Source organism: Protomyctophum bolini (genome assembly GCF_963924005.1).
Source record: "Protomyctophum bolini genome assembly, chromosome: 11".
Classification (NCBI taxonomy): Eukaryota; Metazoa; Chordata; class Actinopteri; order Myctophiformes; family Myctophidae; genus Protomyctophum; species Protomyctophum bolini.
The window spans coordinates 5,063,801-5,084,934 of NC_137872.1; the positions used below are offsets into that span (position 1 = coordinate 5,063,801).

The following is a 21,134-nucleotide window of genomic DNA, read 5'->3' on the forward strand; positions in this document are numbered from 1 at the left end:
TGAATGTTCCTTAACTTGCAGGGCAGGCATTGACAGTGGGAATCCCAGATGTCGTAGGCTTAAGGCCTTGTCTGCCATTAGCTGCTGATGGTTCAGTGGCATGGCGCCTCGAGTCATGGCCTCGTATGCCGACTGCATGCCCTTCGGCTCCGGTTCGGTGTCATGCAGCGTTTATGGACCAGAGCATGACGTCATGGCCTAGTGTGGCCCTCTTAATTTGAGGTAAAGGGCTGCCTATTGTATTTGTATGTTTTAAATTGTAATACATAAGTATTTGTTATTAATATTGTCCTTTTGTTTCATTAGGAGGAGCTCTTTACCTCTGCTGTTTTTGTCCCTATTATTTTGGTTATTTGTTTTGTTTGTGCAAATCAGCTGTTTTAATGATTTAACTTAATAGTAGTTCCTCATAACGGTGTACATTTGGCCCAGCTGTGCCATTATAGCAGGTATCAGATAGCGGCCCGACATGTGGGATGGTCACGGGTGGTAGGCTGTGTTTGGGATTTAGTATAGTCTGCCTGCTTATTCCTAGTTTTATTGCGAGTGTTTAACAATACTTCTTGTCTTGCAGTGATTGAAGAGTGACGCGTGTCTTGCCGTGTGTGGGCTCTTTGGTGGCGGTTAGACATTTCTCTTCTCTCCCCTCACTCCCTGCCTCTCTCCTGTGTCAAGACGTTTAAAACCCCTGCTACTGTATAGCATATAGGCCCCCAACTGTCATATTCGTAATCCCTTTTGATATTGACCTGTGATAAGTCACTTATGTAGCATATTGTATTAAACAATTCAATAAAAATATATATATATTTAAATTGGAACACGTCTTTTTGCAAGCCCACTTTGCCCAGTGGGCTTGCAACCTGTATTGTACATAATTTCTCTGGGTGAAATTCCCATAGTGGCCTAGTCTGGCTCTGTTTCCGGGCCTTAGTGCCCAGGTGACATATAAATCAAAAGTTATTTTCTACCAATTTGCCCAAGACACTAGAGGAATGAGTTTCCAGTGAGAGAGGGAGTGCCCTCTTACATTTAAACGGGCTTGCTTTCGGTTGTATCATAAAACTAGTAAAGCCACTTAAAATTGCAGACATGATGGGAAATAATCTCAGTTTAAAAGCCAAAGCAACAAAAAATAAAATAAAGAAAAATAACTGGTTGTCCTTGTCTACTTAACCAACTGCAAACATGCACTTACACACTTACAATTAATCCTTTGATTAGTTAAATCCCTTATCCGTCTTTCCTCACCCCACATCTGAAGCCATGCAGCTCGCATCAAACACTCAGGAAAGAAAATCTACAAATACCAAAGAGATTTTTTTTTTTTTGCAAAAAAATGTTTTATTCTTGTGCTTCAAAAGCTCTGCTTGTTGGTAAATCCAGTAGACATGTAAAATACAACCATACAATGCATTAGATTAAAAAAAAGGTACCAAAAAGTACAGTAAAAATAACACTTCCATTGCTGGAAATGTAAATGGACACAAAACAATATAAAATAAAAAGTGGAAAAGTTGATATGTACATATGGAGTCCAAATTTCTGCCAACTCCAAAGGAAAAGCCAGAGCCCATGATGGCTGCATGTGGTTGGACCATGGGTTCCTTCTATTATTTACTTTAGACCTGCACTACTTGTGATCAGTATGGCTGGTAGCTACTCTGGTGGCCTCCACGTCCTGGAGTTTTCCCATAGCTTGTATTGCTCTGCTGGTTGTAGTCGTAGCCACCCCCATAGCCGTAATATCCAGCAGAGTTGTCATAGCTGCCATATCCTTGTCCGTAGCCCTGTCCATAGCCCTGGGCCTGGTTCGAGTAGTTGTTGTATCCTTGGTTCCAGTTCTGGCTCTGCCCACGTCCTCTGCCACGCCCCCCTCCTCTTCCACCGCCGCCCCCACTGCCATTCTGCTGCTGGTACACCTCTTTGGGCTGGGCTAATTTAACCTCACACTTGTTCCCACCGACATTATGGAATTTCTTTTCCAAAACTTTCTTGACTGGATTCTCTTCCTTATACGTGATGAAAACAAATGCCCTCCTCTTCTTCGTGTTTGGATCTAGCGGGAGCTCAATCGTTTCGATCTCTCCAAACGTGCCAAAGTACTCCTGGATAACATCTTTGTCTGTGTCTGGGTTGAGGCCTCCAACAAAGATCTTCTTGACTGGCTCCTTCTTCACTGGCGCCTCCTTCTTCATAGCCGTGGCCTTCTTAGGGTCAATCTGTCGACCATCTAGCCTGTGTTCCTTCTGTTCAAGGACTTTATCTACTGCAACTGCTGCTTTAAAGAGAATAAAGCCGAACCCTCTTGACCGGCCGGTCTGCTGGTCCATTTTTATGGTGCAGTCTGTCACTTCACCAAATTTAGAGAAGTAATCTTTGAGATCCTTCTTACTCGTGTCCCAGCTGAGACCCCCGACAAACATCTTCCCCGTGTCCTCCTCCCCTTTACTGGCGTTGATCTGCCCGCCTTCCGAGGCTCCGCCGGCGCCGTTCTGGGCTTCGAGTTTGTCTCCTGCCTCGACTCCCCCCTCCTCCGTCGCCTGTTCTTCGCCACCATCGCCGTCGTCCAGAGCGGACTCTGCTTCTACTTCGGCTTCGGGCCCTGCTGCTTCTGCTGCCGCCGCTACTGCTGTTTCTGTGGCGTCGTCCACCAGTTCCGATTCGGCCTCTGCGTCTCCGTCGATCGCGTCATCTATGGCCGCCTCCTGCTCTGCCTCCTCCAACTCGTGCTGCGGTTCCTCCTCGGCGGCGCCTCCGTTAAAATTCTCGTCGAGTTCGTGGCCGTTTTCCGACGTTTCCATGATCTGCTGCTCTGCGTCGGACATTTTTATAAACCTAGTATGGTCCCTCTATTTTATAATCTGATCACACAATCGGAGAGCACTCTTCAAGATGGATTCTTGAGCTGTAGTTGGAGTGAGAAAACGGAGTGATTCGAAAGCTCAGAGACTTGCTATTTTATGCGTGTTCGGAGGACGTAAGGGAGGAGTTTACTAACCCCGCCCCCCTCTCTGTCTCTCTCTCTCACACACACACACACACACACACACACACACACACACACACACACACGCGCACACACACACACACACACACACACACACACACACACACACACACCCCATTGTCATGTAAACTAGAGAGGTAAACTTGTTTAACCAATAATTGTCACCCAATTTTTACTTTATTCTGGTTTCTCCTCCCAGAGACAGATCATTGACAAAATCCACATGATAAACCTGGCACATGTTAACTCAACCACTATTGCACACACCAAACTCTTGTACCAGACTCAGTTAGTTTAGCTCCTTATTGGTGTTAAATTTGTTTGATAATTGAAATGAATATTAAGAAAGAGAAAATTTGTCCTAAAACCTGAACATCACTGGAAGTGGAAAATACATCCAATTTCATATGGGGAACCACTAAAGTTACAAAGAGAAACGTATTATATAAGAGTAGAAATAATGGAGGCCTTGGGGCTGTGGACTTAGGACTTAAACTGAAAATGTCGTTTTGTAAAAATGTAGCAGCTGGCTTTAAAAGGAGGGCTATGTGGATAGGGGAGGCACTGAGCTGGACCAAAAAGAAGGGCCGGGCAAGAATCTCTTTGCCTTATTTTAAAGTGATGTATGGTGATTTGGTGTCTATTTATGCTCATCTAAATATTGACTGGACTGATATGTCAAGTAAATGCATTTATGCTAAAATATGTGATGACTATAAATATCTGGATGAAAATCAAAAGCGGGTGTGTATTAAAAATAATAGTAGTAAAAATATCTCTGAAAAGAAGAGAGACGTCATGTGGCTGGTCTCTGTGAGGAGACTAGCTGTACGAGCAGTTGTAAAATGGAGCTGCTTCGTTAGAACCGTTAAATACCCAATTTTAAATTGTGGTGCAGATTAGACAATTGAACACCTGCTAGTGGACTGCTAACTATAATGCTGCCATGTATGGGGTGTTCGAGGAAAGAATGTCTGCCCTAGAACAGGAATTTTACTGGACTGTTATTTGCACTGTGGATAACCAGGTGTGCCATGGTAATTCACCAGGAGGCCATCTCGGGAGAGGTGGTCTTCAAACAAATCCAAACTGAACTAAAAAGACAAAGAACTCTTGACGCACGAAAAAAATAAACTGACACCATGGCACCTATTAAACATTGTAAAAAAAGAAAGAAAAAAAACACTTTTGTATTGAAATGCATTGATTTACATTTTTATATTACTGTAACGTATAGTGTATATATGTAATTTTGCATAAATTGTAAACCCTGAATATTTTTTCAATATTAGTATGTACTGTATAAAAAGCGAAAATACATCCAACACATTTAACACACAATAATTAAAATGACCCCCCCCCAATACTAGAAACGTGTTCAACGCTCAACCCCCACCTCCACTTTGAGAAGCAAACGCTGATAGACATGCAGATTATATTTACACCAAAGCTCTCCTCTCTACACTTGCTTTGTACAGAAGAGTCTCGTTCCAGGACTATGAATAGCTGCTGGTTTTGGTGTGAAGCACCATGTTGAGTTCCACACAATGGAACAATGCCTCCCCTCTCCACAGGGTGGAGCTGAAAGTGAGTGATTGAGGTGATTTAAATAAAATCACACATTCAAATCTAGTTAATTCAGTTAGATGCAATATTATTGCTGATTAGTAAATTAGATCAGTAAGACCAGATCCCAAAGCCTCCAAATTCAGTTTCTACATAACTGGCTAAAAGCGTCATTGTAGTGGGTTAGGTTATTGTGGATATGTGAAATATTTTGTTTGAATATATATGTTTGATAATGTCGTAAGGACATTTTATCTGCCATTATGCCCGAGCCTAATAACGCTAAACGTTAATTTAAATGTCCCATGCATCACTGGACTGGGGGCAGGGCTGCTGTAATAGCCAAGTAATAAACACAACAAACTGAACAAAGAAAATACTTTGCTCTATCTTGTATGATATGGGGCAAATACTTAAGCATTTCTATTTGTGACAAAATAACACATGACACAGGGATGTATGTACAGTTCAAATTAAATCAAACTTTATTTATACTTGTGTATATGAAAGTAGAGATCTTAAGGAAAATATGTCGAATATTATGGACTTTGAATATAGGGCTTAAAGCCAAAAACAATCCCAAGACTGAAAATGTTTTTTTGCCAATCTGCACTGATCTCATTAGTGTTTATCGGTTATTCATTTCTTAAGGTATAACGGTTATGGGTTGGCCATCTCTATAATCCAGTTATATTCCGAAAGATTTTGGTCATGTAAACAATTGAGGATAAGAATACTTGTATTCAGGTTCCATGTAAACAGTTGGGTAAGAATATCTGTTCGGAATGAATTAATTAATTCTGAATATGTTGTGTAACTGCCAGTGTACTTATTGCCTAAAATAGTCTGCCTCGGGACTGCATAAATGTAGGGGAATAATTTCTTTAAATAACACATTTGGTGGCTCTTAAAAGAGCCGTTTTGGGGGTTGTGACAGTGACGGATTTGTTTAAGCACGTTCTCCACGGATACGACGGGCCAGCTGGATGTCTTTGGGCATGATGGTCACCCTCTTGGCGTGGATGGCGCACAGGTTGGTGTCTTCAAACAGACCGACCAGATAAGCCTCGGCAGACTCCTGCAGAGCCATGACGGCGGAGCTCTGGAAGCGCAGATCAGTCTTGAAGTCCTGTGCGATCTCCCTCACCAGGCGCTGGAAGGGCAGCTTGCGGATCAGCAGCTCGGTGGATTTCTGGTAACGACGGATCTCCCTCAGAGCCACTGTACCGGGACGGTAACGGTGAGGTTTCTTCACTCCACCGGTTGCTGGTGCGCTCTTACGAGCTGCCTTGGTGGCGAGCTGTTTCCTGGGCGCTTTGCCACCGGTGGATTTACGCGCTGTCTGCTTGGTTCTTGCCATAGCTTCTTCTATCAATGCTCTGAGTAGTAGAATAATTTTCTCAGAGCAAACTTCTGCTATTTATAAGCGCCGAGGAGACGCCGTCGTCCTCTGATTAGTCAGTGTTCTGGAACCTCCTTGTTTGGGGAGGTACCATGCATCACTGGCACCGATTGGAGGGGAACTCTTACAAACGTTGCTGCTTAAATAGCTAATAAACACTATGGTCTATGGAATAGTAGTTTCCACTGCATACCGAAAAAATAAAATGTATGACACGGCGCAAATAAATTTTCTACTTGTTACAAAATAAACATAGACATATCTTGTCCTAATACATAATGAGCACTCACAACATATTAATGTGGTCAAACTTTGGAGCTGACTGCCTGCCGCCCTAATCTGACTATCTTATTAGCATAATTATACGCCAATTAAATTGTATGTACATACATACATACTTATACTTTATGTACATTTAGCCTACACTACATTTAGTGTCATATTGCATGGATAATATTTTGTATCCCACTTGCTCTGAGAGACATGCAACCTCCGTCTTTGGGAAGAGTCAGAGTTTAGACTGGGAGGAACCGATCACACCACTAGCAGTGATTGGTGGGAAACTCATACACACTCAGCCCGCGCTCTCATCCGTCTCTATGATTGGTGGGGCGCACAGCCGCACACACAGAATGTACTACGTTGAACATATAAAAGGTCTCCCACGCCTCTACTCCAGCATACTTCTTCGAGTGCTTAATATTCTAGAAATAAACCCATCCTACTAGAAAATGAGTGGTCGAGGGAAAACCGGAGGAAAGGTCAGGCAGAAGGCTAAGACCCGCTCATCCCGTGCCGGGCTCCAGTTCCCGGTGGGTCGTGTCCACAGGCTGCTGCGTAAAGGCAACTATGCCCAGAGAGTCGGTGCCGGCGCTCCGGTCTATCTGGCAGCTGTCCTCGAGTATCTGACCGCTGAGATCCTGGAGTTGGCTGGAAACGCTGCCCGTGACAACAAGAAGAGTCGTATCATCCCCCGTCACCTCCAGCTGGCCGTTCGCAACGACGAGGAGCTCAACAAACTGCTGGGTGGAGTGACCATCGCTCAGGGCGGTGTGCTGCCCAACATCCAGGCTGTTCTGCTGCCCAAGAAGACCGAGAAAGCCGCAAAGAAATAAATCTACTTAACTCTACTGAACAAACCCCCACAAAGGCTCTTTTAAGAGCCACCCACTGTTTCTGCATAAGAGTGATTTCCAATATTCTAAATGCGCACTTTTATAGCTTAACTTTCTATTTATCCAGTCTGTTAATTTCTTCAGTTTGAGTGAAATGAACCCACACTCCCGCTCTATTCTCCATGAGGTCCTAAATTAGGCATACCATATTCTGAATTACCAAAAAGAGGACACATGCGCGCGTGCGCGTTTGAATTAAATCAATTTGTCAAAGTTTGGCTCCTAAATTTGATCTGGTAGTACCACTGGTAGTGGTCCTACCCCCCCCATGACACTTATTTGTTTATAAACACTTGGGATTTGTCTATAAACATTTTGTTATTTGTTTATAAACATTTTGGTAGTGGTTTACAAACATTTGGGATTTGTTTATAAACATTTTGGTATTTGTTTACAAACATTTGTAAACAAGCTGTCAAGATGAGTTAGTTAGTTCTGTATTTATTTAAAGCAGTGGCTCTCAAAGGTGTGATCCAGGGACCCTCATGGTTCCTTGAGGGGGTTCCAAATGGACCCATTATAGGTCTGTAACTCTGAGAGTGTAACACATGGACCCAAATGGACCCTTACAGGTCTGTAACTGAGAGTGTAACATATGGACCCAAATGGACAATTACAGGCCTGTAACTCAGAGTGTACGAATGGAACCAAATCATGGTGTTGCTTCAAATTAATGCGCAGTATTAGCAGTTATTCAGAACAGTGTCAGAAAACTGACGTGGACCAACTGGTTTATCCTAAAGGACATTTGCTTATAGCATTTGGATTAACTCATTCTTGGAAAAGATGAGTGGTCCTTAAAAGGACCGTTGTGTTTAGAGCAGACAGAACAGTTTACTTGGAGCTGGTGTACTTGGTCACAGCCTTGGTGCCCTCAGACACGGCGTGCTTGGCCAGCTCACCGGGGAGCAGCAGGCGGACGGCGGTCTGGATCTCCCTGGATGAGATGGTGCGGCGCTTGTTGTAGTTAGCCAGTTTGGAGGCTTCACCGGCGATGCGCTCAAAGATGTCGTTGACGAAGGAGTTCATGATGCCCATGGCCTTGGAAGAGACACCGGTGTCGGGGTGGACCTGCTTCAGGACCTTGTATATGTAGATGGCGTAGCTCTCTTTCCTTCCCTTTCTGCGCTTCTTACCGCCCTTCGTGGCGGTCTTGGTGACGGCGCCCTTCTTGGAGCCCTTCTTGGGCGCTGGTTTCGCTACTTCAGGCATCGTGGTTGAGTCACTAGAATAGTTCAGATGGAATGAAGAATGTGTAAAAGTGCGTTGTCGCACCACTATTTATACAGAGCCAATGCAAATGAAGCGTGTGACTCCTAGCATATGACTGGCTGATCGTGCCACAAAGAGTCTTTGTTTTCTGTATTATGTTTTCCCGCTCGTGTGCTCTATTGTCCATGTAACATTGTGAAAGGCTAAATATACCAGCCCCTTTATACATTATTAATATTTATGGTAAATGTATAATTTAAAGCCCCTTTTTGTGTTTTGTATTGATCCTCCTTTATGACTGCTGTTGCTGCTATGACCCCCACATTTCCCCATGGTATATCTATATCTGAATATTCATTTACCATGCACAACTTAAGCTAACTACAGGGAAACACTGCATTCTGAATATTGCAACGTAAGATAATGATAAACTGAGTGGGTCTCATGGTCAAGGCCTCAGGTCCCACCTGACAGAAACCGGCCTGAAACCAGGAACCGGATTAACTACTACATTAATTAACATGTTCTTTATTGGCACCACATTTCATTCATCCAGAGAGTGTACAAGCTTTACCAGAAGTAATAGAAACTGTTTTGTGTTGTTGTTTTGATCCCCTTCCTATAATGTTTGTTTTAAAAACGGTATTGACAGTGAAGGGATAATTCACGTTTGTTTTTAGTTCAATGTTTGTTTTGTCACCGTTTGTTTTACATCATCATTACACCTAATCATAGCAACATGAGTTATTGTACAAATATGAGACAAGTCAGAGAAAAGTCTGGATCAGAGAATCATATATTTTTGCAATAGTCTACATAATATTTGCAATACATATTTTAGAAAGGGTCCATATTTTTGATCAAACAAGTGTTTGGTCAAACCACATGACTTGTGCCTGGGATTCACATGGTTTGATCAAACAGTTGTGTTTGATGAGGGGGGAGGGGCAGAACACCACCACCAATCAAACACACATGTTTGGTCAACCCATGTGACTCCCATTGGAAAATCATTGTGGTGGCCCAAAATAACAATAAAACGACCAAACATTGCTTGATTGGTGTTTGGATACGTGTGAAGAGGCAGTTTTGCTATAAATATAATGTTTCCTGATCGCAGTAAACACACTCCAGTTCAAGGAAGCATGGTGGTGATCTCAACTTCCAATAACAGAAGGCTGTTGGAAAACGTGGTTAAGTCACTGTGATCAGAAAACTAAGAGCATTTAAATCTTCAATAAACTGTATATGCTGTATATTTGATTTGGTTTTGATGACACTTCTCAGGTAGGCATACGAAGTGTCATTCTGCAAAGCACAATTAACTCGTCAGTGTGCTCTGTATAAAATAAAATAAATAATATATTGGCATATTTCCTGCCATTTCACAAAGTTCCCATTGCTCGTGAAAGCACGTGGAATTGCCTTGTTGAAATTATGTGTTATTTAGAAAAAAAGGATGCAGAACATTGGGCCACACACACTATGTTTTACTGAACTATTATAGTCTTCACAGTTCACACAATGTCACCCAAAACAAGACATTTTATAAGATGTGTTTATCACTCTTCTACAGTATTGAAAAACACCAACCTGGGTGAACATGCTTTTCATTAAAAGCAAATGGCCCATTGTCATGTAAACTTGAGAGGTAAACTTGTTTAACCAATAATAGTCACCCAATTTTTACTTTATTCTAGTTTCTCCTCCCAGAGACAGATCATTGATCCACATGATAAACCTGTCACATGTTAACTCAATCACTATTGCAACAATGACACACCAGACTCTTGTAGACTCAGTTATTTTAGCCCCTTTATTGGTGTTAAATTTGTTTGATAATTGAGATGAATATTAAGAAAGAGAAAATTAGTCCTAAAACCTGAACATCACTGGAAGTGGAAAATACATCCAACACATTTAACACACAATATTTAAAATTACCCCCCCCCCCCCCAATACTCAACCCCCACCTCCACTTTGAGAAGCAAACGCTGATAGACATGCAGATTATATTTACACCAAAGCTCTCCTCTCTACACTTGCTTTGTACAGAAGAGTCTCATTCCAGGACTATGAATAGCTGCTGGTTTTGGTGTGAAGCATCATGTTGAGTTCCACACAATGGAACAATGTCTCCCCCTCCCCACAGGGGAAACCGAGCTACACTTCCTAACCATCTGTCCATTGTACCAAGACATCAGAGACACATACTTCCCACAGATTACAACCACACACAGAGATTTTGAAAACATGACCAATGACAAAAAACTCCCATATATGCTGGGCGAAGTACAACAAGCAAGATTTGTGAGTTGCTGTGATATGAGAAGGATATCAAATGAAACACAACGACCCTAAAGACTAATCATTGTGTATATTCCTGCACTATACCTGCATCGAGTGATGTTGGTACATAGAAGTTATCTATTGAAGATTCTGACCTTCAAAGTACATCATTTTTGTTTTAATACAGCAATACAATATTTCTGTATTGTTGTATTGTTCTTTCTGCTTTGGCAATGTAAACGTATGTTTTCTCATGCCAATAAAGCCCTTTGAATTGAATTGACTCCAATGGGAGTCACACTTTTTATTAAAAGCAAATGGCCCATTGTCATGTAAACTTGAGAGGTAAACTTGTTTAACCAATAATAGTCACCCAATTTTTACTTTATTCTTAAACTTAAAGGAGAATTCCATACTAAAAGGCTTTCTTACCTGTCTTTGTAGTTGTTACGTCCCCATCAAAGAGGTCCAGGTGTTATTTTGTGCAAAAGCTCCTTATTGGCTATTTCCCCTACCATAAGCTCTAAATGAATTGCATTGAATTGAATGAGAGGGTGTTGTGCTAATTCGCTTATTTCCATCGAAATAAGTAGTAAAGTGTACCGCTTGGGTTATTATTTACATTAAGAAGAGAGGATATATACAAAAAATATATAATTTTGAGCGATGGAAATAAGCGAATTAGCACAACACCCCATACATCCCATTCAATTCATTGAGGGCTTATGGTAGGGGAAATAGCCAATAAGGAGCTTTTGCACAAAAAAACACCTGGACCACTTTGATGGGGACGTAACAACTACAAAGAAAGGTAAGAAAGCCTTTTAGTATGGAATTCTCCTTTAAAGATTGAGTGATTGAGGTGATTTAAATCACACATTAAAATCTAGTTAATTCAGTTAGATGCATTATTATTACTGATTAGTAAATTAGATCAGTAAGACCAGATCCCAAAGCCTCCATATATTATATGGCAATGAATAAAATTCAGTTTCTACATAACTGGCTAAAAGCGTCATTGTAGTGGGTTAGGTTATTGTGGATATGTTAAATAGAATAGATATGCTCTGAATATACACAATGAAACAAGTTGGCTGTTCAATGCAGCACTATGGTGTAATACATGTAAAGAGATTGTATTAGACCTAACCACTGTCAGTCCATGAATCATATAGCTCATATCATTATGCAAACTTTAAGCACATGTTGCCTACTTGAATGGAATAAACTCTGTAAAGTGTATGTAGGTGGCTCTTAAAAGAGCCTTTGGGTTGTTTGTTGGTAGATCAATAAGCTCTACAAAGTGGTGTCCATCTTGGCATTGTATGCATCTAGCTGGGCATCAAGCTTCTCTGCAGAAAGCGGCTGTTTTTTGGCACCACCAGCACCGCGTCCGCCTCTCCCCCGGCCTCTGGCACCGCCTGCGCCGCGGCCTCCACGTCCCCTCTGCTTGCCTCCAACGCCACCAACACGCCTATTCATACCTCCCCCTCGTTTCAGACCCTGCATGGGAGGCTGTCGCTGGTTATCAATCTGTGAGGTGAGGAGCTGTATGTTCATGGGGCGCCCATCAAGTGGCATGCCGTTGTACTGTTTCATGGCCTTCAGGGCATCTGCCCTCCTTTCAAAGTGGACATCTGCAGTCCCCAAACCCCTTCCAGAGCGGTCATAATGGACAGCAGCCTTCTTCAGTGTACCAAACTCTGCAAAAAGTTCCTGGATATCTGCTTCAGAGACACCAATGTCCAGGTTTGAGATAAGGATCTTCCCTCCAGTTTCCACACCAGCTCCTCCACCACCAGCATTGTCGAGCTGTTTAGGCCTGCTGTACGGCGCAGGTCTGCCTCTACCTCGGTTGAGGTTGCTTCGGCTCCTCATGGGGCCGGAGCCGCCGGTGGCTCCCCCGGTGGCTCCTCCAAGACGGCCGACACCGCCGCCACGGCCACCACTGCGGCCTCTGCCTCCGCGGCCTCCTCCTCCGCCGGTGGCTCCCCTGGTGGCTCCTCCAAGACGGCCGACACCGCCGCCACGACCACCACTGCGGCCTCTGCCTCCGCGGCCTCCTCCTCTCTGCGACCTTTTCTGTTTGATAATGTCGTCTAAGGACATATCAATATTATCTGCCATTATGCCCGAGGCTAATAACGCTAAACTTAGAATGAAATAGAAAATGGTAGTACAACTTGGTCCGAAACCCTGTCTCTCACTGAACGACCTGCCTGGAAAGAGTTGAAGGTACTAAAGTCAAGAAGTGAATGAATGATGAGCTCAGATCCTCCTCATTTTATGTGTGCTCTGAGGACCTAAGTGAGGACAGGCAGACTGCTCTGCAGTGCCAAACCTGTTTTGCTGTCTTTGTTCTCACCAATGGTCTGAAATCTACAAGGATTTAATTTGCACATTGACTGGGGGCAGGGCTGCTGTAATAGCCAAGTAATAAATACAACACAGGGATGTATGTACAGTTCAAATGAAATAAAACTTTATTTATACTTGTGTATATGAAAGTAGAGATCTTAAGGAAAATATGTCGAATAGACATTATATATTCACACGGCATATTCATCTGGTTAATCTTCCAATATTTGGAAATGTTGGTGCTTTGCTGCACAGAAGTGTTGATTGTGGACTAGAACTAAAATGTTCATTGAACTTGAATCCATTCACACTAAATGTAGTCAACATGTAATATGATTTCTTATCATATTACATATTACTTACAAGACAAAGTCAAAGACAGTCAGTTTAGAGTTTATAATACGATCATATTTACGAGCGGTCTGGAACTGTTAGATTCTTGCTATTTTTTCACTCTCTGCCAAGTTAAGATAGGAGTTGTAGCAAAAGGGGCGCAAAACTGCTGCTTTTATCTCATTGGCTCCTCTTGCTTTCTTTGGGAGGCGCACTTCATGCCACTACTACTGATTGGTTGGAAGCTCATACACAGTCAGCCCAGGCTCTCATCAGTTTCTATGATTGGTGGGGCGCACACCCGCACATACAGACAGTACTATTCTCTGTGTTGTTGAATGTATAAAACGTCTCGCGCGCCTCTCCACCAGGCACCAGCACATATTTCTTCTAGATTCAATTCCAGAAATAATTCTACACCAAAATGAGTGGTCGAGGAAAAACCGGAGGAAAGGTCAGGCAGAAGGCTAAGACCCGCTCATCCCGTGCCGGGCTCCAGTTCCCCGTGGGTCGTGTCCACAGGCTGCTGCGTAAAGGCAACTATGGCCAGAGAGTCGGCGCCGGAGCGCCAGTGTACCTCGCTGCGGTGCTCGAGTATCTGACCGCTGAGATCCTGGAGTTGGCTGGAAACGCTGCCCGTGACAACAAGAAGAGTCGTATCATCCCCCGTCACCTCCAGCTGGCCGTCCGCAACGACGAGGAGCTCAACAAACTCCTGGGTGGAGTGACCATCGCTCAGGGCGGTGTGCTGCCCAACATCCAGGCTGTTCTGCTGCCCAAGAAGACCGAGAAAGCCTCCAAGAAATAAACCCGTCTCATTCGACTGAACAAACCCCACAAAGGCTCTTTTAAGAGCCACCCACTGTTTCCACATAAGAGTCATTTCCAATGAATCATGCCTACAGTTATGGTTGTTGTGTTGTAGCCTAAATAAGCACCATTTAACTGCACCGATCTTTACATTAATGCAAGACTAGTTCTCTCCAGTCAACTAATTGACCAGCAACAGCAGTTCAGTTACAGTATTTATTTAAGCTGCAATAAGTAATTGCATAGTGAGCTAAACCGGCCCTACACTGCTCTGTATTGCAATGATAATATGAGATTATATTATCATAGAATATATAGGTTTAACTAACTGGTTTTAGCATAACATTAGGTGATACAATGAAGAATTTAGTAATCTTTTATACTATGTAGCCTATTAATTTAATCATCTCCATTGTGTTATCAAGGTAGTCATACAACAGTATAGTCTATCCATTTCCACAATTTTACTAAATATCACATATCCATTTTACCATGTTGCATCACATTCATGTCTGAATAAATTCAGCAGGACAAACTGGTTTAGGTGGCAGCAGGCTCTGTGGTGGTTGGAAATATGCCTTCAGGGCGGGAACCCAATTTGGGGTTCTCTTCTAGTTGCCAACAGTATATAGCAACATAACATTGCAGTCCTTAATAGGCTAATAAACTTTTTCTAGGAATACATGTTGTGGTTCTAAAAGGACCGTTGTGTTGTAGCACTAATGACTGCATTTTGTAGTAAGTAGGCCAGGCCTACTGCCTGAATACCAGCACACACGTATAAATAGATAGTGAGTCCTAACACGAACACTAGAGTACACCATATAGGACTGTAGAATAAAAGAGACCCCCCGGCCCGCTATGATAAACATGATTAAATTATATGTGGTTGAAAGTACCTATAATTAAAGTAAAGGTTTCAGCTACAACCAGTCAACCATGCTCAATGTGCAAATTAAAAACATGTAGATTTCAGACCATTGGTGAGAACAAAGACAGCAAAACAGGTTTGGCACTGCAGAGCAGTCTGCCTGTCCTCACTTAGGTCCTCAGAGCACACATAAAATGAGGAGGATCTGAGCTCATCATTCATTCACTTCTTGACTTTAGTACCTTCAACTCTTTCCAGGCAGGTCGTTCAGTGAGAGACAGGGTTTCGGACCAAGTTGTACTACCATTTTCTATTTCATTCTAAGTTTAGCGTTATTAGGCTCGGGCATAATGGCAGATAATATTGATATGTCCTTAGACGACATTATCAAACAGAAAAGGTCGCAGAGAGGAGGAGGCCGCGGAGGCAGAGGCCGCAGTGGTGGCCGTGGCCGTGGCGGCGGTGTCGGCCGTCTTGGAGGAGCCACCGGGGGAGCCACCGGCGGCTCCGGCCGAGGAGGAGGCCGCGGAGGCAGAGGCCGCAGTGGTGGCCGTGGCGGCGGTGTCGGCCGTCTTGGAGGAGCCACCGGGGGAGCCACCGGCGGCTCCGGCCCCATGAGGACCCGAAGCAACCTCAACCGAGGTAGAGGCAGACCTGCGCCGTACAGCAGGCCTAAACAGCTTGACATGTTCGACAATGCTGGTGGTGGAGGAGCTGGTGTGGAAACTGGAGGGAAGATCCTTATCTCAAACCTGGACTTTGGTGTCTCTGAAGCAGATATCCAGGAACTTTTTGCAGAGTTTGGTACACTGAAGAAGGCTGCTGTCCATTATGACCGCTCTGGAAGGGGTTTGGGGACTGCAGATGTCCACTTTGAAAGGAGGGCAGATGCCCTGAAGGCCATGAAACAGTACAACGGCATGCCACTTGATGGGCGCCCCATGAACATACAGCTCGTCACTTCACAGATTGATAACCAGCGACAGCCTCCCATGCAGGGTCTGAAACGAGGGGGAGGTATGAATAGGCGTGTTGGTGGCGTTGGAGGCAAGCAGAGGGGACGTGGAGGCCGCGGTGCAGGCGGTGCCAGAGGCCGGGGGAGAGGCGGACGCGGTGCTGGTGGTGCCAAAAAACAGCCGCTTTCTGCAGAGAAGCTTGATGCCCAGCTAGATGCATACAATGCCAAGATGGACACCACTTTGTAGAGCTTATTGATCTACCAACAACCCAAAGGCTCTTTTAAGAGCCACCTACATGCACTTTACAGAGTTTATTCCATTCAAGTAGGCAACATGTGCTTAAAGCTTGCATATGAGCTATATGATTCATAGACTGTGAGTGGTTAGGTCTAATACAATCTTTTTACATGTATTACATCATAGTGCTGCATTGAACAGCCAACCTGTTGCATTGTGCCAGTTATGTAGAAACTGAATTGTATTCATGAGGCTTTGGGATCTGGTCTTACTGATCTAATTTACTAATCAGTAATAATAATGCATATAACTGAATTAACTAGACTTTAATGTGTGATTTGAATCACCTCAATCACTCACATTCAGCTCCACCCATGTGGGGAGGGGAGGCATTGTTCCATTGTGTGAAACTCAACTTTATGCTTCACACCAAAACCAGCAGCTATTCATAGTCCTGGAATGAGACTCTTCTGTACAAAGCAAGTGTAGAGAGGAGAGCTTTGGTGTAAATATAATCTGCATGTCTATCAGTGTTTGCTTCTCAAAGTGGAGGTGGGGTTGAACACGTTTCTAGTATGGGGGGGGGGGGGTTAATTATTGTGTGTTAAATGTGTTGGATGTATTTTCCACTTCTAGTGATGTTCAGGTTTTAGGACAACTTTTCTCTTTCTTAATATTCATCTCGATTATCAAACAAATTTAACACCAATAAAGGAGCTAAAATAACAATGGGCCATTTGCTTTTAATGCTCAAAGGCACCAGCGCGTCTGGCTCTTTCAAGATGAACAAGGCAGATGTGGTGAAGGTAAAGAAACCTGCTGCTAAGAAAGCAGTCAAAGCAAAGAAGCCAAAGAAGGCGGCAGCAGCAAAGCCTGCAGCTTTCACCCAAGAAAGCCAAGCCTTCCGCCAATAAAGTAGCTGCTAAAAGCCAGAAGAAGGCCAGCAAGAGGCCCAAGAAAGTGGCTAAGAAGCCCACAGCAGCCAAGAAAGCTCTAGCCTAACTTCTATTTTTAGGTCATCGTGGTCACACGTGAGCACTGGAATAATAACCACCTTATGTCTTTTTATTAATACATTTTCGTATGCCTTATGAGCAATGATGACGTAAGACATATGGTCATGAATGTAATCTGGTCCCAGCAAATCAGGCACAATTTGCTGTTTTATTTGCATACGCATCAAAAGTGGCGGGTTGGCTGGAATAGGGAATAGGGAAATATGATAATAAATAAACATTTAGGGTAAATCTATATTTCAACTAGAACTGCACTCTGCCGAGTGCATACTTGCTTGTTGCACACTAGTAGGCCATAAATGGCCTACTAGTGCGCAAGCAGAGCGCGCAAGTACTTTCGACCGCTGGAAAGTATCACATCTCAGTATCTCTGTGAAGGAACGTTTGAAATGTATAATCATTACGTGTAACTATTTGCTACCTAACTACTTTTTTACAGAAAAATGAATCATTGATATGTGATGAAAAAAAAGGTATATAAACTGAATTAAAATATATTATACAGTATAATTATTTTATTACTTATTGTAAATTGTCAATTGTTTTAAATGTATTTCATTTTGTACTATAGTGATATTAATACTAAATCATGATCAGAGTAATATGTGTCTCTAACTTCAATTTCTGTAATAATACTTTCAAATTTGTTGAAATATACATCCCAGCAGACCAGGCACAGATTTACAAATTACAAATCACATTACAACTACATACAGAGTATGTAGTTGTAATTTGATTAGCAGTATACCGTGGTTACTTGGTTCCAAAAAGTGAAGCCAAGTTTTTTTCAACCGTAAGTCTGTGCCTGGTTTGCTGGGACCAGTTACAACATTACGTCATCGTTGAGAACTGGGACCAGATACATGGTGTGTGTATATGTATGACTAGCTCTCAGTGATGACGTAAGAGATATGGTCATCTGTGTAGTCTGTTCCCAGCAGACCAGGCACAGATTTACAAATTACAAATCACATTACAACTACATACAGAGTATGTAGTTGTAATTTGATTAGCAGTATACTGTGGTTACTTGGTTCCAAAAAGTGAAGCCAAGTTTTTTTCAACCGTAAGTCTGTGCCTGGTTTGCTGGGACCAGTTACAACATTACGTCATCCTTGAGAGAGTACATGGTGTGTATATGACGTAATGTTGTAACTTGTAACTTGTAACTTGTAACTTGTAACATTACGTCATATACACACCATGTACTCTCTCAAGGATGACGTAATGTTGTAACTTGTAACTGGTCCCAGCAAACCAGGCACAGACTTACGGTTGAAGAAAACTTGGCTTCACTTCGAAGAGACCAAGCGAAATGATTACTTGCGCGCTCTGCTTGCGCAAGTAACTACATACAGAGTATGTAGTTGTAATTTGATTAGCAGTATACTGTGGTTACTTGGTTCCAAAAAGTGAAGACAAGTTTTCTTCAACGGTAAATCTGTGCCTGGTTTGCTGGGACTAGTTACAACATTACGTCATCCTTGAGAGAGTACATGGTGTGTATATGACGTAATGTTGTAACTTGTAACTTGTAACTAGTCCCAGCAAACCAGGCACAGACTGTATGTAGTTGTTCTAGTTACAACTACATACAGAGTATGTAGTTGTAATTTGATTAGCAGTATACTGTGGTTACTTGGTTCCAAAAAGTTGTTACAAGTTACAAGTTACAACATTACGTCATATACACACCATGTACTCTCTCAAGGATGACGTAATGTTGTAACTAGTCCCAGCAAACCAGGCACAGATTTACCGTTGAAGAAAACTTGTCTTCACTTCGAAGAGACCAAGCGAAACGATTACTTGCGCGCTCTGCTTGCGCAAGTAATTAGAATTAATAGCTATTCCACGCTCCAATTTAAATGTAACATGATTGTATACACATCACAAAGCGTAAGAGGTGTGAAACTATGGAACGGCTTAGACAATGAACTGAAAAAGTGCGGCTCAATAAAAAATCATATGACATTGATTATGAACATTCTTCTCATGTGTGACTCTGGATTCTGTGTGATCAAAATCTGTCTTCTCCTGTGTATCTTTCTGTGTTATGTTTTCCTTGTGTTTTCTTTTGTGTTTGGTTGTTTGTTTTTTTGTTTTGTTTTGTTTTCATGTTTTGTTTTTTAGTTTTCTCTCTCTTCTGTTTGTTTCTCTGTCTGTTTTATGTCGTCCCCCCCCCCGCCCGATAGGCACAATAAGCCATTGGCCTCAACCTAAACCCAAAAAGAAAATAAATAAATAAATACTTGTAATGTAATGTTTTTGCTTTTTGACCAAAATAAAACTGAACTGAGCTGAACATACTGGCAATGTAGCTCCAATTTAAATGTAACATTGTATACACATACATACTGGCACAATGTTTCTTGAGGGAAAATAAAAATAGAACCGGTCTTGTTGTGGAATAAGACATTTTAGTTGTATTTGTATTGTGTATGTAATAATAGTTAAAAAAAAAAATATATATATATATATATATATATAGTATAACTGTGCTATATAAGTTGCCTGCAAATGTGTGGTGTTTCATCTATTTTAGATTTTATTGAATTATACATTTGAGTGTGAAATGACCTGAACTGAAACATGTCAGATTTCTCATCCCAAAACAAGAGTTTTGCAGAGTGAGATAAAGTGCCCTCTGATAAGTCTCCATGCCACAGGGCCAACAGCTGTGTTTGCAGACACTGGAAAGTTGTATATTAAAAACAAACATCTTCAACACTAACGGCTAGATTTACTTTAATTCCAAACCCAGACATCTCTGCTTGCTCTGCAGCAAAAATGGAACAGGGTATCATATGGTAAAACTATTTTAAAAGACAAATGACAGAGGAAAGTTGACAAACAACGATACATGTAAGGGTGTACAAGTGAGGTTTTAAACGTCCCTACAAAACACAGGACTCCTCAAACCTCCACATGGTTTGATTATGAAGCTAAACTCGTCTGCTATCTGATCGAGTTTTTTGTATGACTTTAATCTGTTTCTTTGTATGTATTTGATTTAGTTTTAGTTGTAGAGAAAACACAACTGTCTCAGTATTCTGCAGCACAGAGTACTGACCTAGTGGGTTGAGTCTACATCGTTCTCACACATCCTTTAAGTTCCACCCCCTCCTCCTCTTACAACATTCTCTACTCGGAGTTTAGTTCGGTGCATCTGAAACTACAGAATGGCAGAAGTCGCTCCAGCTCCCGCAGCCGCCCCGGCTAAAGCCGCCAAGAAGAAGGCAGCACCCCGACCCAAGAAGATCGGCCCCAGCGTCGCTGAACTTGTCGTCAAGGCCGTCTCGGCCTCCAAGGAGCGCAAAGGTGTCTCCCTGGCTGCCGTCAAGAAAGCTCTGACTGCCGGCGGCTACGATGTCGAGAAGAACAAGGCCCGCGTCAAGGTCGCCGTTAAGAGCCTGGTCGCTAAAGGCACCCTGGTTCAGACCAAAGGTGCCGGAGCATCTGGCTCTTTCAAGATGAACAAGGAGGCACCGAAGGAAAAGAAACTCGTGAAGAAAGCAGTCAAACCCAAGAAGCCGGCAGCCAAAAAACCCACCGCGGCAAAGAAGTCTCCGAAGAAGGCAGTGGCCAAGAAGCCCGCAGCCGCTAAGAAATCTCCCAAGAAGGCAAAGAAGCCTGTCGCTGCAAAGAAACCAGCAGCCAAGAAGAGTCCCAAGAAGGCGACGAAGAGTCCCAAGAAGGTCAATAAGCCCGCTGCCGTCAAGAAAGCACCAGCAAAGAAGGTAGCGAAGCCCAAGGCGGCGAAACCCAAGAAGGCTGCCGCTAAGAAGAAGTAAACTACAACACAGCCCGTTACCCCACAAAGGCTCTTTTAAGAGCCCCCCACAACTTCATTTAAAGAATGTTCCTTTATTTAATATAGTTGTCATGTCAATGAA

The 21,134-nt window shown here is 42.8% G+C and overlaps 8 protein-coding genes across 8 annotated transcripts; 4 read left to right on the plus strand and 4 right to left on the minus strand.

Annotated features, from left to right (window-relative positions):
* Positions 1 to 1,330: 1,330 nt before the first annotated feature.
* On the minus strand, positions 1,331 to 2,919 carry LOC308323805 (heterogeneous nuclear ribonucleoprotein A/B-like). The gene has a single exon (XM_080775646.1). The coding sequence runs from the start codon at positions 2,826 to 2,828 to the stop codon at positions 1,644 to 1,646; it is 1,185 nt and encodes a 394-aa protein (XP_080631772.1). The 5' UTR covers positions 2,829 to 2,919; the 3' UTR covers positions 1,331 to 1,643.
* Positions 2,920 to 5,525: 2,606 nt separating this feature from the next.
* On the minus strand, positions 5,526 to 5,936 carry LOC308323683 (histone H3.2; the record flags this gene model as incomplete). Its single annotated transcript, XM_080775465.1, has 1 exon — positions 5,526 to 5,936. The coding sequence occupies one exon, from the start codon at positions 5,934 to 5,936 to the stop codon at positions 5,526 to 5,528; it is 411 nt and encodes a 136-aa protein (XP_080631591.1).
* A 773-nt stretch (positions 5,937 to 6,709) lies between these two features.
* LOC308324428 (histone H2A-like) lies at positions 6,710 to 7,093 on the plus strand (the record flags this gene model as incomplete). Its single annotated transcript, XM_080776475.1, has 1 exon — positions 6,710 to 7,093. The coding sequence occupies one exon, from the start codon at positions 6,710 to 6,712 to the stop codon at positions 7,091 to 7,093; it is 384 nt and encodes a 127-aa protein (XP_080632601.1).
* Positions 7,094 to 7,987: 894 nt separating this feature from the next.
* Positions 7,988 to 8,365, minus strand: LOC308323980 (histone H2B 1/2-like; the record flags this gene model as incomplete). Its single annotated transcript, XM_080775874.1, has 1 exon — positions 7,988 to 8,365. One exon carries the CDS (start codon positions 8,363 to 8,365, stop codon positions 7,988 to 7,990), a length of 378 nt encoding a protein of 125 aa, XP_080632000.1.
* A 3,585-nt stretch (positions 8,366 to 11,950) lies between these two features.
* On the minus strand, positions 11,951 to 12,781 carry LOC308324429 (THO complex subunit 4-like; the record flags this gene model as incomplete). Its single annotated transcript, XM_080776476.1, has 1 exon — positions 11,951 to 12,781. The coding sequence occupies one exon, from the start codon at positions 12,779 to 12,781 to the stop codon at positions 11,951 to 11,953; it is 831 nt and encodes a 276-aa protein (XP_080632602.1).
* A 988-nt stretch (positions 12,782 to 13,769) lies between these two features.
* On the plus strand, positions 13,770 to 14,153 carry LOC308324330 (histone H2A-like; the record flags this gene model as incomplete). The annotated part of the gene is made up of 1 exon (XM_080776372.1): positions 13,770 to 14,153. One exon carries the CDS (start codon positions 13,770 to 13,772, stop codon positions 14,151 to 14,153), a length of 384 nt encoding a protein of 127 aa, XP_080632498.1.
* Positions 14,154 to 15,376: 1,223 nt separating this feature from the next.
* LOC308324430 (THO complex subunit 4-like) lies at positions 15,377 to 16,231 on the plus strand (the record flags this gene model as incomplete). The annotated part of the gene is made up of 1 exon (XM_080776477.1): positions 15,377 to 16,231. The coding sequence occupies one exon, from the start codon at positions 15,377 to 15,379 to the stop codon at positions 16,229 to 16,231; it is 855 nt and encodes a 284-aa protein (XP_080632603.1).
* A 4,189-nt stretch (positions 16,232 to 20,420) lies between these two features.
* Positions 20,421 to 21,032, plus strand: LOC308324487 (histone H1-like; the record flags this gene model as incomplete). Its single annotated transcript, XM_080776529.1, has 1 exon — positions 20,421 to 21,032. The coding sequence occupies one exon, from the start codon at positions 20,421 to 20,423 to the stop codon at positions 21,030 to 21,032; it is 612 nt and encodes a 203-aa protein (XP_080632655.1).
* Between the last annotated feature and the right edge of the window lie 102 nt (positions 21,033 to 21,134).

What these genes read in the sequence shown, in the direction of transcription:
- LOC308323805 (XM_080775646.1), bottom strand. Translation starts at nt 2,828, where the DNA reads ATGTCCGACGCAGAGCAGCAGATCATGGAAACGTCGGAAAACGGCCAC.